The sequence below is a fragment of the Chelmon rostratus genome, chromosome 5 (genome assembly GCF_017976325.1).
Source record: "Chelmon rostratus isolate fCheRos1 chromosome 5, fCheRos1.pri, whole genome shotgun sequence".
Classification (NCBI taxonomy): Eukaryota; Metazoa; Chordata; class Actinopteri; order Chaetodontiformes; family Chaetodontidae; genus Chelmon; species Chelmon rostratus.
This window is the reverse complement of record NC_055662.1, coordinates 30252265-30269895: the sequence shown is the minus strand read 5'-3', so window position 1 is coordinate 30269895 and position 17631 is coordinate 30252265. Positions and strand designations below refer to the sequence as shown.

Sequence of the window (17631 nt, the reverse complement as noted above, 5' to 3'; positions counted from 1 at the left end):
CAGGTAGAGCTGACTTTCAGCGTGACAAGTAACCCAGAGACAAGCTTCAGGCTGTACCTTCGACTGTCTGTGAGTCTCCCCGTCTGTCCTGTCTCTACCTGTAGTTACCTGTCTTCATTTGTCAACATCTGCATGTGTCTTCCTGTCCCCTTGTCTACCTGTCTGCCACCGTTAACCTGTCATTATGTTTGTGTCGTCTTCCCTGTCTCTCTCTTCTCTTTCTCTGTCTACCTACGTGTACCTGTCTCTCAGCTTTAGTTGTGTATGTAGTGGATGGAGGCAGACAGGTCAGTGATATCATCTTGTAGACTACCCAGAGTCCTGTTCCTGTGCCTCAGAGGATCCTGTTGCCATGGAAGAGCTGGTGAAACACCTGTCCAGGTGTCAACACATGGGTTGGATGAATGTGATTGGTGAGTTGATGATTGACAGCTGGACCACAAAAAGTCAGATCACAGAGATGAGAAGGAACAGGTGAGACAGATGCTGTTTTTTCTCTGGAGAAGGTGACGGACAAATCTGGTTGGTTGATTAAGTTTAGACTTGACTTAATGAAATTGTGAAATTTACCTGTTTACCTATTTGCTAATGCTGCTACGACCACTGCTACTACTGCTGCTGCTAGCTACTGCTACTGCTACTACTACTGCAACTAGTGCTACTACTGCTGCTACTACTACTGCTGCTACTACTACCACTGCTGCTACTGCAACTAGTGCTACTACTGCTGCTATGACCACTGCTACTACTACTGCTGCTACTGCTACCACCACTGCTGCTGCTACTACTACTGCCAGTACTGCTGCTACCACTACAACTACCACTGCAACTACTGCTACCATTGCTACTGCTACTACTGCCAGTACTGCTGCTACCACTACAACTACCACTGCAACTACTGCTACTATTGCTACTGCTGTAGTACTACTGCTGCTACTACTACTGCTACTACTGCTGCTACTACTACCACTGCAACTACTGCTGCTGCTACCACTACCACTGCTACTACTGCTGCTACTACTACCACTGCTACCACTACCACTGCTACTACTGCTGCTGCTACTACTGCTGCTGCTGCTACTACTGCTACTACTACTACCACTACCACTGCTACTACTACTACTACTACTACTGCTGCTGCTACTACTGCTACCACTGCTACTACTGCTGCTGCTACTACTACTGCTACTACTACTACCACTACCACTGCTACTACTACTACTACTACTGCTGCTGCGCTACTACTACTACTGCAACTACTGCTGCTACTACTACTACCACTACCACTGCTACGACTACTGCTACTACTGCTGCTACTACTACCACTGCAACTACTGCTACTACTACCACTGCTACTACTGCTGCTACTACTACTGCTACCACTACCACTGCTACTACTACTGCTACTCCTACTGCTGCTGCTACTACTGCTACTACTACTACCACTACCACTGCAACTACTGCCACTACCACTGCTACTACTGCCACTACCACTGCTACTACTGCTATTACTACTACTACTACTACTGCTGCTACTACTACTGCCAGTACCACTGCAACTACTACTACCACTGCTACTACTACTGCTACTGCTGCTGCTACTACCACTACCACTGCAACTACCACTACCACTGCTACTACTACTACTGCTGCTGCTGCTGCTACTACTGCTACCACTACCACTGCTACTACTGCTACTCCTACTGCTGCTGCTGCTACTACTGCTACTACTACTACCACTACCACTGCAACTACTGCCACTACCACTGCTACTACTGCTACTGCTACTACTACTACTACTACTGCTGCTACTACTACTGCCAGTACTACTGCTACCACTACCACTGCTACTACTACTACTACTACTGCTACTGCTGCTGCTACTACTGCCAGTACCACTGCAACTACTACTACCACTGCTACTACTACTACTACTACTACTGCTACTACTACTGCTACTGCTGCTGCTACTACCACTACCACTGCAACTACTACTACCACTGCTACTACTACTACTACTACTACTACTGCTACTACTACTGCTACTGCTGCTGCTACTACCACTACCACTGCAACTACCACTACCACTGCTACTACTACTACTGCTACTATTTGTAACTTTCCAGCAGTAAATGTAAAGTTTTTTGCACATGAAGACATAAAGAAACGACATGAAAGAAACTGGCTGGATTTCACGAAACAAAGCTGAAGATAAAAATGCTGAAACACAATAAAAGTCAGTGACAGAGATGAATAAAGTTTCAGTTTGTCGCAGACATTAAAAACTGCTGCTCACAGTCAATAGAGAGTCCCTGATCAGTATGAGGCCTTAACGTATAATCAGTTTCAAGTTTTTCTTCATGACGTTAAATATTCAAACAGCCGCAGCAAAGTAGAAAAACTCATTTTTTATTAATGGTTACTCCATCAGCATCACCAGGACTGTGTCTGTTTGACCATAAAGCAACTGTCATCAGACAGATTGAAACGTCGCTGAACTCTGGTTGGGGCACAGAAACACCTGACATTACCTTTTCTGAATGGGCCCGCCCACCTCGAGTCTGCACGAGGAGCTCGAGGACATGACAAACGTATAAATCTGTCCGAAAGAACCAGACGTGCTGTAGCTCTGACAGGAAACTGCTGGTAGATCAGCAGGTGGTTTTCTCCAGTCCAGTAACAGGTCAGGTTGGTGATGGACCTATAATGTGACGGCGTATGACACGTATGTCCACAGCCTTGTCTCACTTGGTTTGAAATCTGTAAGCTGTTGTGTGTTTGTATAAAAACTGCTCTGAAGTCAGATTTCGCTGCAGTGAGGTGGTGGATGTGTTGTGAACTGCAGCTGGAGTCTGGACTTCATGTACAATCTCTCGTGGATTATTTTCAGTGTTGATTGATTTTATAGAAGTACTACTACTGCTAGGTATACTACTCGTACTGCTGCTGCTCTGGAAAATACTGACGTTGTGATGATGTCACAGAGCTGAAGAGCGCCTCCATCCATTGGCTGTCATTTGGTCGAAAGGCGGAGCCTGATGTGTGGAGTAAAATGTTCTGCATCCTGTCAGATTCTCAGTTATTGATGCTGAACAACCTGGAGGTAAAAAAACAAAACACATCAGCGGTTTGTCCTGAAGCAGCTTCACACGAAAATGTCCTCAATTCAAACCCTGGAAACAATAAACAGCAAACGTCTTCGTCTTCAGGTTCATCCTCTGCTGCTGGCCGAGCGGGCGGAGACCTGCACTGTGTGGTTGCTAAGATACACTCTCCATGTGACCTCAGCACCTCCTCGCTCCGCCCACAAAGGTAAGTAGGACACGAGGGGTTTAAAAAGCTGCGGAGGAAGAAGACCAACAGACAGACAGACAGGTCCAAACAGAGAGACAGACAGGTCCAAACAGAGAGACAGACAGGTAAAGACAGGTTCAGACAGGCGGATGATGGATGTGGAGTTTGATGCAGAGTTTGGAAACGGTAGGATGAAAAATAAGTTTTCTGTTTCACTTCAGTCTGTGTGTGTGTGTGTGTGTGTTGGGGGGGGATTAGCTGTTCTGCTTAATCTTGATGTCACAATAATAATCTCATAATCTGATATCTGAGGTCAGCCACCACGGCACCATGGTCAGGGGCTCAGACAGTGGTGGTGTCAGAGGTGTCGAAGATGCTGCAGGTTAGCATCTCCTTCTGACCCAGCGGAGGGTCAAAGGTCACAGTCATCTGTCCAGATCATTAACACGAATAAATCAGTTCCGTTCATCCATCGGTGTCTCCTTCGTCCGATCGGCGGTGAGGGGTGGACTGATTTCGGGACAGCGGCAGTGGCTCCCCCTCACCTCTGCACGCCGTCGTTGTTGCCGATGAGTCCCACCAGAGTTGTGTCGTCCGTGAACTTGATCGTATGATTGGAGTCATACGTGGCTGGTGCTGAGTGTGACGTTCCCTCTTAGAACCGTCTGCAGTTATCAATACTGTGTCAGTCAGATGGGGAATGAACCCAAATGCAGACCAGAAGACAAAGCTGGTGTAATGCAATGATTAATTTACGAAGGTGACTAAACAAAACTTTACCAACAGCTGTCAGAGCATCGCTGAATGTAGCACTGGGTCCACTGGGTTTTTGTGCTAATCAGCCTACACCAAATACCGGGGGCAATATCACATTTTCATTCTCTTTAAGTACTCAACCCGTACATGTACATTTTTATTCTACTGTGACACAAATATATTTATTACTGTGCAATAGAGCAAACACAGTACGTAACTTATCTGTTCCCACCATGTGCAATTCTCTTCAAATGTTTGTCAGTATATTTTTTATAACAACATTTTTTATAGTTCTTTTCTATAAAATGTACATATATATAGTCAACTGTTATTTCTACTAAAAATACTGCTGCTGCACCCAAATTTCCCTGGCAGGGGATTAATGAAGATTTATCTTATTTTACAAGAGGGTGAGGCAGGTCAGGGTCAAACCAAAGTAACAACCAAAGTCCAACATGTCAACAAAAATCCACTACATCAACAGTCCAAGTGATAAAAAAGAATCACATACAAAAGACAGAAATAAGATCACACATGGAATATGAATAAGTAAGCCAGGACACTGCACCAAACTTGTTAAAGCGTCTGAGGGTGATCAAAAGCAACCCTGGAAGCTGTTCAACCAAGACCTCGGCCAGGGTCGCAAAACCGCCGTGCTTCCTCACACCTAGATCGAACACAAATACCAGCAGGGATGTTCACGATGCTGGTTTTGCTCATATTCTCACCAATCATTTTGTCTAATCTGTGAAAATCTGTCTTACAAAATAACAAACCAGAGGGTGCTGCAATATCTTCAAGACAATTATTAGAATTAATTCTTTTTGACTCCAGCTGACAGCCATGAACTGTCTAAAATCATTCAAGAAAAGCTAGCAAACACCTGCACAGGTGAAATCTGCAGCAAAATTCTTAAAGCTATTGTGAATGAACCCGTGGAGCCTCTTCAACCTCTGCTTTGTGGCCTGTGCCTAAAATTATTGTTATTATCGTATTATTATTTATAGTATTACTATTTATGGTAGATTTAGTGATTACTTCGATAAACCAGATATTCCTATCCCATCACAGTATGGCTTTAGAAAAAAAGAGCCCCACTTGTATTGTTGATAGGGGCGACTGTGGCATTGGAACCCTCTGGAGGCCGGCCAGGTGTTCCAGGGACAACACAGGTGGCCAGGTACCCAAACAGCAAGCTGGCGAGAAGGCAACAGGACTGGAGGCCGGCAATGGGGCGACAGGACTGGAGGCCGGGAGCCGGATAGCACTATCCAACGATTGATGCAGCCCTGGGTCAGTGGATTGCTGGGGCTGAGAGACTGGGGGGAACTGTATTTCTGAGCCAGGAGGTGGCTGCGGCTCTGGCGCGGGAACAGGTTGTGGCTCTAGCTCAGTGGATCGCTGCAGTAGTGGTGCAACAGGCAGTTACAGCTCTGTCACAGGAGACGAGGGCAGCTCGGGAGATGGCTGCAGCATGGGCCTGAGTGTCGGTGGGATCACTGAGAACCAGACGAAATCAGTCGGTCCGCCGACTTGGGGTCAGGAGCACACTTGATGGCTGACACAGAGGCTGGAACTGGCAGGAGGCTAGCAGGCCAATGGCTAACCAACACAGAAGAACTGTGTTGCATTGTGGCATGTTGTCGTCAGGAACCCCGCCTTGTGAGGACTGGCTTGATGGCCAGCCATGTCCCCCAGAATGGTGACCACTGGGGCATGTCTGCAGGGTTCATGTTGGTCAGGTCGTTGTATCAGGGTTGGGGTCTCAGGTGGACAGGGATTGAACCCAAATGCAGGCACAAGGGAGGGCTGGTTTAAATTGACAAATTTATTAACAAAGAAAACGAAAAAGCAAATAGGCAGGCGAGAATCTAACAGGAGTCCACAAAAATCCACAGGGGAATCTAACTAACAGCCTGAGTCCAAAAATGAGGAAACAAAGCAAAAGTCCCAAAACACAGGAACCACAGGAAAACACTGGAGAATACTTATACTGACTTACAGGCTTGACAATGACTGAGGGGGAAAACACGGACTTCAATACACAGCGAGGACAACTGATGAGACACAGGTGAAACAAATCAAACAATCACTAAGGCGGGAAAAACACAGGAAGTAAAGCAGAAGATGACACATGAGAGGTGGAGGAGGAGGAGCAGACAACCTGGAGGGACAAGCCCCTACATGTACCACAGTCAGATAGAGGAAGTGGCTGACATCAAGAAATCCGACCAGCGGCTGTCTGGCAGGACTGACAGACAGCACAGAGGAACTAATCATGGCAGCACAAGAACAAGCCAGAAGCTAAAGAGCCACAGAGGCCAGGATCCACCAGAGACGTTCAGACCCAAGAGGCAGACTGTGCAAAGAAGCCCCTGAGACAGTCCAGCACATAGTTGCAGGATGTAAGATGCTAGCTGGATCAGCATACATGGAGAGGCACAACCACGTGGCTGGGATAGTCTACAGAAACATCTGCAACCAGTATGGAATAGAAGTACCCAAATCCCAATGGACCATACCACAGAAAGTGGCTGAGAACAACAGGGCCAAGATCCTGTGGGACTTCAGCTTCCAGACTGACAAGCAGCTCCTGGCTAACCAACCGGACATAGTGGTGGTGGACAAAGAGCAGAAGAGGGTGGTGGTGATAGATGTGGCGATCCCAGCTGACGTCAACATCAGGAAGAAGGAACACGAGAAAATTGAGAAGTACCAAGGGTTGAAAGAGCAGCTGGGATGGATGTGGAAGGTCAAGGCTAGCGAGGTCCCACTCGGGGCAGTAACCCCCAAACTGGGAGAGTGGCTCCAGCAGATCCCAGGAACAACATCTGAAGCCTCACTCCAGAAGAGCGCAGTTATAGGAACAGCCAAGACACTGAACCCTCTGGTAGAGAACCCAAGCTTGAGGATGACACAGATACCACCCCACCGGGTGAGAGGGATATGTGTACATATATATATACACACACACACACACACACACACACTAGGGCTGGGTATCAATAAAAATTTCAAGAATCGATTCGATTCTAGTTCGTGTTATTCAAACCGCTTTTTGAGCTGTTTCCTGATTGTCTAGTTGTGCAACATATTAATAGTTTTTTATTGACATTTGGCAGCAAATAAATGCAGTATTAGCAGTTAGTGATGGTTATAATACTAGTGAAAATGGCCAGGACCAATCCCCCCTCCCAGAATGCTGATAGACGAGTATTTTACAGACATGATGTTCGGCAGAATGACTGATGCATTATTAAAAATATGACATTAAGAATTCACCCAAAAGCTGTTAAATACAAATGTACCTTTAATTTGTCCGTTTTGTCCACAAACAGCTGTGAAGTCATTCATCTAAATGTAAAACCACATCAGAGGTAGGAGGATACCTGAGAGAACAGAAGAGTCTCACAGTTTTTCTTTGGAGTAAATCTCACTGTAAATCTTCAACTGCTTTCAGAATGCGAACATGTAAACTGGACATTTTAAACTGAACTGTCTAAAAGTCACATCAAAGCTTTCGTTCACATGCAGCGACATCACCGAGACGTCATGTCCAAGTCCACCGCCGGACCACAACAGAAAAAACTTAAGGAAGCTCTACACCTACCAGCTCGCTCTGCTCTGTGGTGGTCCGGCGGTGGACTTGGACTCGATGTCTCGGCGATGTCGCTGCATGTGGTTCCTGAGGTTGGTCGTGTTTCTCCATCTGGCATATCTTGCAAATTGCTTTCCTCCTGTCAAGTTCCTTTTTTGCCTCGACATTTCTAAAACCGAAATAGTTCCAGATATCCGCTTTAAGCGAGTCTGGTGTTTTCAAACCTGGAGCTCGGCTAACTTCGCTGCTACCGCCCAACGCCGTGTTGTTATGAGAAGTATCTTCACGCCGCACCTGCGCGAGTCACGTCCTCATTTATACAGTCAATGGTCACGTCACTGGTGGGGTTAAAGTTTAAAAAGTTTAAAAAATAAAATGAGAATCGATTTAAAATTGGCGGATCGATTTTTTCAACCCAGCACTAACACACACACACACACACACAGATATATACACATACACATATATACACATTTATATATATATATATATATATATATATACACACATATATCTACTGCTTGGATACCCTGAATGGCTGGAAACTTCTGAACTAGTTACTGTACTGTCATTTCCACTTACCACATATTTCTATTTATTGTGTTTTAATCAATATTCAGACTGATGGAATAAATGTGATGGTCCATTTAGTACATTAGTTTAGGTCAGGTTTTACGTTTTGGGCTCGGTTTAGGTTAGTTTTAGTTAAGGATCTTAGCGTCTTATTCCACTCGACACGTGGTGGACAACAACATCAACCTGCCCCAGGTGGAAATCCCGGGTCAGGGGGTCAGGGGTTAGGACATATGTTCTGTAGTAAAGGTCCTTCATGTCCTTCCTCTGCCGTTCTGTCCCACAGTCCATTTGTCACGATCGTCTCATTTGATCACGTGTCAGTAAAACAAAGACTGAAGACGCACAAATTCAGATGCTGCTGGTCACCATGGCAACCCCATCACTGCGAGTTACCACAGTAACGGCTGCCAGAGCAACAACAAAACACTCCCATGATGCACTTTGTCTTTTCCAGATGTTCCAGAAAGAGGGGTTCGTCGACAGAGCATGCCCAGTAACTCTGCGGTGGACACCCCCACCACCAGAGTGACGGTGAACAGACACACACACACACACACACACGTCTCCTGCCAGCTGGAATCAGCCTGCTGTTTCCATGGTAACAAGAGCTGAGCTGCTGTCAGCTGTAGATCAGCTGACCGGCTCCACCTACAGGTTACACAGTAGACAGCCTGATGTGGTCTCTACAGTCTGTCTGCCTCCCACCCCCTCCTGCAGGAAGGTGACGGTGTGGGTTTAGCTTTAGGAGATGAAACTAGAGATGAACACCACTGACAGGTGCTGATAAGATGGATGGACTGGTAGAAAAATCTGAAGGGTAAAAGTATAAAATAGGACAAAAAACTACTTATTTTTATGTATTTATGCTAAACAAATTCTATTCATTCTGACTTCTCGCTGATTTCGCGTTTTTATTGTAAACATCTTGACAGTTTTAGGGGATATCAGCTGCTCTTCTGCAGCGTCAGTTGTCAATCAGCCTAAACTTTGACACACTGCCATGCTCAAAGTTTTCCTTTTAGAAAATGTTGAATGTTTCCGGTGCTGAGAGCCAGTGTGAGTCTGGGAGACGGATTATGAGTGATGATAGTTGCTGCCATGATGACGCCACCATTAAAATGTGACTGCTGAACCAAACAAACCTGCAGTGGAGATTCTGAAACAATAGATCACATGATTCTCAAATAATTTAAAGACATTTTGATTTCTAACCAAATGTGACGAGACCTCGAGAGAATACAATGAAAAAGTGCTGAAAATCTCTCTGCTCACTTCAGATGCCGTCGTATGATTATGTTTGGTGTTTTTCATCCTCCGTGAGTCATCAGTAATCAACAATCATCATCAGTTGAAGCCTTAAAATCCATCATTAATCCAGCCGATCCATTTTCAACATTTTCAACTTTAACGCAGTAACAAAAGGATTTGTTTACTCAACAAACGTCATGTAATGAAAAGAAAAAGGTGAAAATCAGTATTAAATGAATCTGCCAATCACCCTGTCCTCCTCCTCCTCATCCTCCTCCTCCTCGTCAGGGGTTTCTCTCCCGGAGGTTGAAACAGTCTCTTCGTCGTACTCGATCTCAGCCTAAACTGTCTCGTCCAAGCAGTATGAGGTCTGACCTGATCAACGCTGCTGATACCAGGTAACTCAGAGACACTTTTTAAATTTAGTTACCCACAATTCCACTGTGTTGTATCTGATGGTGAGACCGAGTGACCCTTTAGTTCCTGTTCCCTCATAAAATAAGATAAACCTCCTCATCGATCATTTTCTTTGAAGGAGATCAGCAGCTTACGGAAACAGCCAGTTGTTTCAGGCAGGGGCGCCCTGCTGGATCCAGGTTCCTGGGGGAGAAACTTGTAAATACCTGGTCTGTACCAATGGAGCCAAATGCACCACCCTGCAGTCAGCATAGTCCAACCGCTGCCATGGAGGCCCCCCAGCTTCAAGCTGTAGTGGTCTGTTGTATTGTCGCGTGGGCAGCAGGCAAAGGCCCTCGAGGTGTGGATCACTCTCCTTGGAATGAGGAGGCCTCTGTAGAAGGGACAGAACTAGTGTGGGAGGTGGACCAGTACCAACATACAGCTACAGTTCTGGAACCAAACTCCTCATTTAAGGTTTTTGACCGTTTGGGAGTTACTGACAGGTCCCTGGCAGAGCCTTCATGACTCTGTGTGTCACAGAGGGAAAACTTTGGTTGTCCCTGAAGTCAGATCTGATCATCTGGTCTAGCCGGAGTCTCATGAGAGGACCTTTTTCGGGGCGTTTGAGGCCAACGATTGTTGATCTTGTAGTTGCGTCGTCTGATCTGTGGCAGTATGTCTTTAGCCTGATGGTGAGGCCCCTGATGTGAACTCTGGATGTGGTTCATGTTCAAATTTTTTACTGCCTCATGGTAACACTTTCTCTGAAGGTCATGTCTGAAATGCGTCATAGGTCATCAGCATCGATGATGATGTAACACCATGATGAGGACTTACGAGCAGTATTTGCAGACTGCGAGCAAAGTGTGAAAAAACAATCACAATCGAAGCTGTGTCAAGTCTTCACATTTTAATTCAAGCAGACAAATGCATCATCACACAAAACCCGCTGGTCACATTATCAGGACAGATGTGGTGCAACAGAAGATGAAGCAGGATGCTGCAGAGCATGTGAGCTCGGCCAACCTTCACTGGGTCAACACAAGTTCAGCTGAAAACAACAGGGAGTCTCTTCAGTAACCAAAATCAGTCTGAGGTCAGTTCAAGGCTTTTATCCAGGGTGAGGAAAGGGTGCAAAGGTTCCTACCTTTTCATCCATAACATGAAATCTCTGATTCCTGCTCAGGCCTTCAGAAACAGAATTTCTCGTTTGTTGGAGCAGATCTCTCTGTGCTGTGTGACCTGGACTCGGTCACTGTCGTCACTGTGGCATCGAGGTATAAAGCGTTCTGAATGCTGAACTTGTAATGAATGCATTACAGACAGGGTATACCTGTTCAGGTGCCTGGTGTACCTGGAACTGATGGAGCTGAACCTGCGGCCGGATGGAAGCTCTCTGAAAGCGCAGTGATCTGGTTGTGGAGGTCTGTCACTGTCCTCCTGGTCCTGTGTGCTTCTGGCTTCATGCAGAACATGTGGTCCTGTCCTGTGATCATGTGATGTGTCTCAGTCTGTTTTTTGTGTGGGTGGAGGATGTGGTGATGTGATGTGGAAGTGATGGAGAAGGTGAGGACTCTGTCCAGGGAGACTCTGTCGAACTGGGTGAGAAAGTTTGGGCAGGTGATCTTTTGGAGCGGTCTGAGGACGAGCTCGGCTGCTGATGAGTAGCGGTAGATGTGAAGGGGGGTGTTTCTGGAGGTCTGTGACCATTTCGACAATCTTGCTGAGTTGAGCTCCAGGTTATCATCTGCACACAGACAAGACAGGAAGCTGGTCCTGAAGGCGACATCCTGGAATCACCAGTGGATCTCTGTTCCAGTCCTCAGCGGTGGTCCTGGTCTCTGGGTGGTGGCTGACAGATTGAAGGGATGGATCCAGGTTGTCTGGACTCAGCTTTAGAGGCAGTGTGGGGAGCTCAGAGGAGACCCGCTGCTCCTACATCCTACACCTCCTCAGGATCCTCCCTGTGGAAGTCCCTGGGGAGACACAGAGCACACTGGAGGGTGCCTCGGAGCAGCTCGGGATCCTCCAGGAGGAGGTGGGGGAGGAGAAAGTGGTCGGTCAGTCAAACAGGAATCCTCTGGAGGTGTAAAACAGAGATTTCATCTGCTGATCTCCGACCATCACGTCAGGTTACGCTGCCGCTAATCTGCATGTTTGTGATTGGTTGACTGGACGACTCTGCGTCGCCGTGCGAAGCGTGGATGGACTGCTGACAGGTGAGCAGGACGGTCCTTCATTTAACAGGTAAATCACTTGTTCGTCACAATAAAATATCTGAGGAGGCGGGGGGGGCGGTAAAGAAAGATGGAGAGTAGCGCTGAGAGCAGGAGGACAAGGAGGAGGAGGAGAGGGGAAGGGGGGAGGAGGAGGGGGAGACGAGAGGAAGTAGGGCAGCCTCACTGCAGGGAGGGGCCACTGCTGACAGAGAGGGTGGCCGAGTCACATAGAGACACAGAGAGAGAGAGAGAGAGAGAGCTGTAGCTGCTGAAGCCGTGTAGCATCGTAGCAGCAAGCAGAGAGACAGACAGAGAGACAGACAGACAGACAGACAGAGAGACAGGTCCTCAGCCTTTCAACCAAACAGTGTCAGGATCTGCAGGTTCTCCATCTTTCTTCCTCTCTCCTCCTCCTGCTTGCTGCTGAAGGAGAACATGGAGCCATAACCCCCCCCCACCTCCTCCTCCTCCTCCTCCTTCATTCACGCAGGATGCTCGGTGAGTATCTGGACTGATCCTCTGCACACATTAACAGCCTTTGTTAGTCTGAATAGATAAATGTGCTGCAGTGTGTGTGTGTGTGTGTGTGTGTGCTGATTTGCATCACCATGCATGCTGCGTTTCTGTGTGTGCCTAGCCTGGTATGTTAGCATGTGGCTAGGCCAGTCACATGCCATTAGCCAACATGTTTAGCTAAACAAGATTAAGCTACAGCAGACACACACACACACACAGACAGAAGAATTAGCATTGTAAGCAGCTAACGCTAAGCAGCTCGTTAAGATAATGACGAGAGATAACGAGTTAACGAAGCAACGACAGATCACCCTACTCGTGAGGACGGTTCAGACATGTGTGTTGTCAGAGGTCACTGTTGACCCCCCCCCCCCGTGAACAGTCAGTTCAGCTGTCTTCAGATCAGTCTGGTTGTCTGATCCTGCTTGAATCACTACATTAACTCATGTTTTCTCTGTTCACGTGATCTCACAGGTTCTTGTTGACATTTGATACTGACTCAGGTGATTTTCAAACCACTGTGAGGTTTCTGCTTGACGTTAGCTCGTATGAGTCTGTTTGGATTGGACAGTGCAGTTCAGCTGGACTCTCCGCCCCCCCCCCGACTGGCATGTAGACTCTGAGGTTCTTTCCCTCTGTTGACCTCAAACTCTGAGTCGAGGGCGGCGAGGGATGTTGACGGCGGCGGGAAGAGGCAAACTTAGTTATTTAGCTTGTCCTTCACATTCAGCAGCTGTTTCTGTCTTCAGTCTCATTTTCTCTGACGTCCAGGCACAAACGTAGAAGAAAGACTCGGCAGAACCGACAATCGTCCTGTTTTTAACTTTTCTTCAGTATCATAGTGACACTGCTAACAGGAGCTGCTAACAGGAACTGCTAACATTAGCTGCTAATAGGAGCTGCTAACATTAACTGCTAACAGGAGTTGCTAACATTAGCTGCTAACAGGAGCTGCTAACAGCTAATTCAGCAGACTGTTAATGGAAATAAAGACAACAAAATTCTGTGGCGTGTTTTACCGAAACAGACCTTCATCATGTTCAGCCAGTCGATCGACCCGCAGTGGCACATCCTAAATAAGTTTAACAGTATGAGCCCCTTTTCTTGATTTAAATCACTAAATGTGTGACTTCTGAGGAAATGTTAACTGAGCAGGGACACTTGAGCTTATTAAAGACTCCATGTTGATTAATGGAAGTACATCTAAAACCCTCACACAGCTGAGACAGGAACAGATCTGCAGCAGTCACTTTGCTCGTAGATTTGTTTAAAGCAGACAGCGTTCGTGTCTGTGAAACCTTTTAGATCCTCTGATCACGAGACACGTCCACTTTAACACCATGCTGAGTGTTGAACATCTTCCTTTCATCCATCTGTTGTGGTCAGACCTCTTTGGTTTGTTCATGCTGGTCAATAAAAGAACTGGACTAAGACCCTCTGAAAAGGTGTTCTCTGCAAACCAGACGGCTTGGAAACCAGACAGAGGACACCTGATGGGACAAGGGTTTCATTCAGACCTTTAAAACAGACTGCAGCAGCTATGTAGACACACTTCTTTCTAAACAACAGATCTGTTTCAGTTTCAAGCTTGGACATTTGTCCGACTTCACAGACACACTAAAGGCTGCAGTAGAACTTCCCAACACAGACGGATGGCACTGGATCTTCAGTATGGACACGATTCTGAACAATACAGCAACAACTGAGCCGAGTCCAAGTACACTCCAGAACTTTGAGCCCAGGCTGGTTAATCCAGCCCTGCCTGGACCTCCCACCGTACTGGACCAGATCCAACCAGAAGACTGGTCTAGTTGGACGTTTTGTCTCGATGGGTTCATCACTTTGAGCAGAAGACTCGCTGGTTGTCAGTGTTCTTACTTTATCCCACATGAACAACACAACAGGAAGTACCATTTCCTCACTTCCCCTCTGTGTCTGGACCAGTTCAGGAGCTGATCAGGAGTCAGCTGTTCATTAGTTCATTGTAGAGCTGCTGGCATCAAACCTGGATTACTGGTGTAGACCCTCACAAATACTGTTACCTGTTGTTCCAGGTGTGTGATGCGGCGGCTGCGCTGTGGTAGCCAGGAGTCCTTGCTAAGTGCCAGCTGTGTGTCGTCTCTGGAGCTCAGGATGGACCAATCGGTGATCATCAAACCTGTTCACTCTTCCCTACTGGGCCAGGACTACTGCTTCGAGGTGACACGCACGACACACACGAAACATTTCACGTCGTGCTTGTGGTGTTTCCATGGTGATGATTTCTGACCTCCTGTCTCCTAGGTAACGACCTCGACAGGAACAAAGTGTTTCTCGTGTCGTTCGGCAGCAGAAAGAGACAAATGGATGGAGAACCTGAGAAGAGCCGTCCATCCCAACAAAGACAACAGCAGGCGGCTGGAGAACGTGCTGACGGTGTGGGTGATCGAAGCCAAAGACCTGCCTGCCAAGAAAAGGTAGGGGGCGCTCCGCCCGCCGTGTACTGTGACAAGGAAGGCCGTATTTGTACTTCAGGTACTTCTGTGAGCTGTGTCTGGGTGACGCCACGTAGTAACAGCAGTATTTGTACTCAGGTACTTCTGTGAGCTGTGTCTGGATGACGCCACGTAGTAACAGCAGTATTTGTACTCAGGTACTTCTGTGAGCTGTGTCTGGATGACGCCACGTAGTAACAGCAGTATTTGTACTCAGGTACTTCTGTGAGCTGTGTCTGGATGACGCCACGTAGTAACAGCAGCATTTGTACTCAGGTACTTCTGTGAGCTGTGTCTGGATGACGCCACGTAGTAACAGCAGTATTTGTACTCAGGTACTTCTGTGAGCTGTGTCTGGATGACAGTCTTTATGCCCGGACGTCGTGTAAACTGAAGACTGACAACATATTTTGGGGAGAGCGTTTTGACTTCAGCAGTCTGCCGTCCATCAACGCCGTCACTCTTCATCTCTACAAAGACACCGACAGGAAAAGGAAGAAGGACAAGAGCAGCTATGTCGGGTTGGTCAACATCCCCGTCTCCACAGTGACGGGCCGACAGCTGGTGGAGAAGTGGTACGCAGTGAGCACGCCCAGCACCAGCAGGGGTAGGTACACTGATGCTGTGTCTCATTTCATCTGGTTTTGCAGTTATTTACTTCTACTGTTGAAATTATGGAACAAACAACACACAGAGAAAATAGAAATACTACATGAACATCTAGCAAGAAGACAGAGCACACTGTCCAGAGCCTGACAGACCAAACCCGGGGTTCACGACCCAACGACTCAGATGAGTGTCAGTATTTTAACTCATCTGGATTCTCGTGGTCAGAGAAAAGACTTGAGATTCTCGCTGAGTTTCTGTATGCAGTAAACTCCATAGTACTTTTACATTGGCTCACGTTCGAGGTTTGATGATCACGTGACTGGGTGAAGGTTTTTGTGTTGTGTTTCAGGGAAGTCGTCCGTGCCGACGGTGCGAATCAAAGCTCGTTATCAGAGTATCGTCATCCTGCCGATGGAGCAGTACAAAGAGTTTGCGGAGTACATCAGCTCCAACTACCTGCTGCTCTGCAACACTCTGGAAGCCTCCATCAGCCTGAGAGCTAAAGAAGAGCTCGCCGCTGCGCTCATCCACATCCTGCACAGCACCGGCAAAGCCAAGGTAACCCCGCCCATTACACCTGACCCCACCTGGAATTCTTGACTCTAGCTGTGTAGCCCTAAAAATGACTAAATTTAACAAACTGTCCTGCAGAACAATAACTTCAAAGTCACAAAGAGGTTTTAGTGAGTATATAAGTACACCATGACAGGATTTTGGAAGTTTAATGCAGTCATCATACCGTGGTCTTCCAGGTAGGTTGGCGCTGAGCGGCACCCATGTTGGAAATTTTATACCTTCACATGTCGGGGCTCCCTTTGATAAACTAATATAAACTTCCTCTGAGCTCATGTCAGCTAGAGAGAGTCCGTCTGATCACGTGACCTGTGGACATTCACAAGGTAACCCTCTTTGCAGGACTTTCTGACGGACCTAATGATGTCAGAAGTGGACCGTTGCCGTGACAACGACCAGCTGATCTTCAGAGAGAACACCCTTGCGACGAAAAGTATCGAGGAATACCTGAAGCTGATTGGACAGAAGTACCTGCAGGATGCCCTCGGTACACACATCGCATCACACGATACGTAACACAAAACACAACAAACCACAAACCTCAGAGTGTTTCGGTTAGTGTGACGGGGTCCCTTTCACTTTTTTCTCTTAGCGGTTTTAATTTTTTTATTCAAGAGGAGATTCTAAAGGAAAGAGTATTAACAATTGTGTATCTATACATATATATATCAAAGTCAAAGTCAGCTTTATTGTCAATTCTGCAGTATGTACAGGACAAACAGAGAATCGAAATTGCTTTACTCTTCAACCCTTTTGTGACAGGACATATATTAAAAAAAAAAATTAATAAAAACTGTACAATCTAAATAAAAACTGTACAAACTAAGTAAAAAAAAATATAATGTATGTATATATCTATATAAAATGTGTGTGTGTGTGCGTGTGCGCCCATCCAGGTGAGTTCATTAAGGCTCTGTATGAGTCAGATGAGAACTGTGAGGTCGACCCGTCTCGCTGTGTGACCTCTGACCTCGCAGAGCATCAGGCCAACCTGAGGATGTGCTGCGAACTCGCCTTCTGCAAGATCCTCGACTCATACAGGTACACAAATACACACCGAGTACACACTGTACACACACACACATTATATGTGTTAGTGTATAATCACCCAACCTTCACTCACTCAGGGTCTTCCCTCGGGAGCTAAAGGAGGTGTTTGCGTCATGGCGACAGGAGTGCGGTAACCGTGGGCGACCAGACATCAGCGAGCGTCTCATCAGTGCCTCGTTGTTCCTGCGCTTCTTGTGTCCAGCTGTGATGTCACCGTCACTGTTTGACTTGATGCAAGAATACCCCGACGAACGCTCTGCACGAACTCTAACCCTCATCGCCAAAGTTATCCAGACCCTCGCTAACTTTAGCAAGTAAG

General features: G+C 46.9%; 1 protein-coding gene across 1 annotated transcript in view; it reads left to right on the top strand.

Annotated features, from left to right (window-relative positions):
- Window positions 1–352: 352 nt before the first annotated feature.
- The window catches only part of LOC121606838 (disabled homolog 2-interacting protein-like), a 29196-nt gene continuing 11917 nt past the window's right edge, over window positions 353–17631 (top strand). Inside the window, exons 1-12 of the mRNA XM_041937409.1 lie at window positions 353–413; window positions 2985–3103; window positions 3210–3312; window positions 8679–8755; window positions 9761–9870; window positions 14661–14805; window positions 14890–15062; window positions 15416–15687; window positions 16039–16247; window positions 16605–16749; window positions 17159–17303; window positions 17390–17626. Coding sequence (XP_041793343.1) covers window positions 353–413; window positions 2985–3103; window positions 3210–3312; window positions 8679–8755; window positions 9761–9870; window positions 14661–14805; window positions 14890–15062; window positions 15416–15687; window positions 16039–16247; window positions 16605–16749; window positions 17159–17303; window positions 17390–17626 — 1796 coding nt within the window. The remainder of the gene's footprint in view (window positions 414–2984; window positions 3104–3209; window positions 3313–8678; window positions 8756–9760; window positions 9871–14660; window positions 14806–14889; window positions 15063–15415; window positions 15688–16038; window positions 16248–16604; window positions 16750–17158; window positions 17304–17389; window positions 17627–17631) is intronic.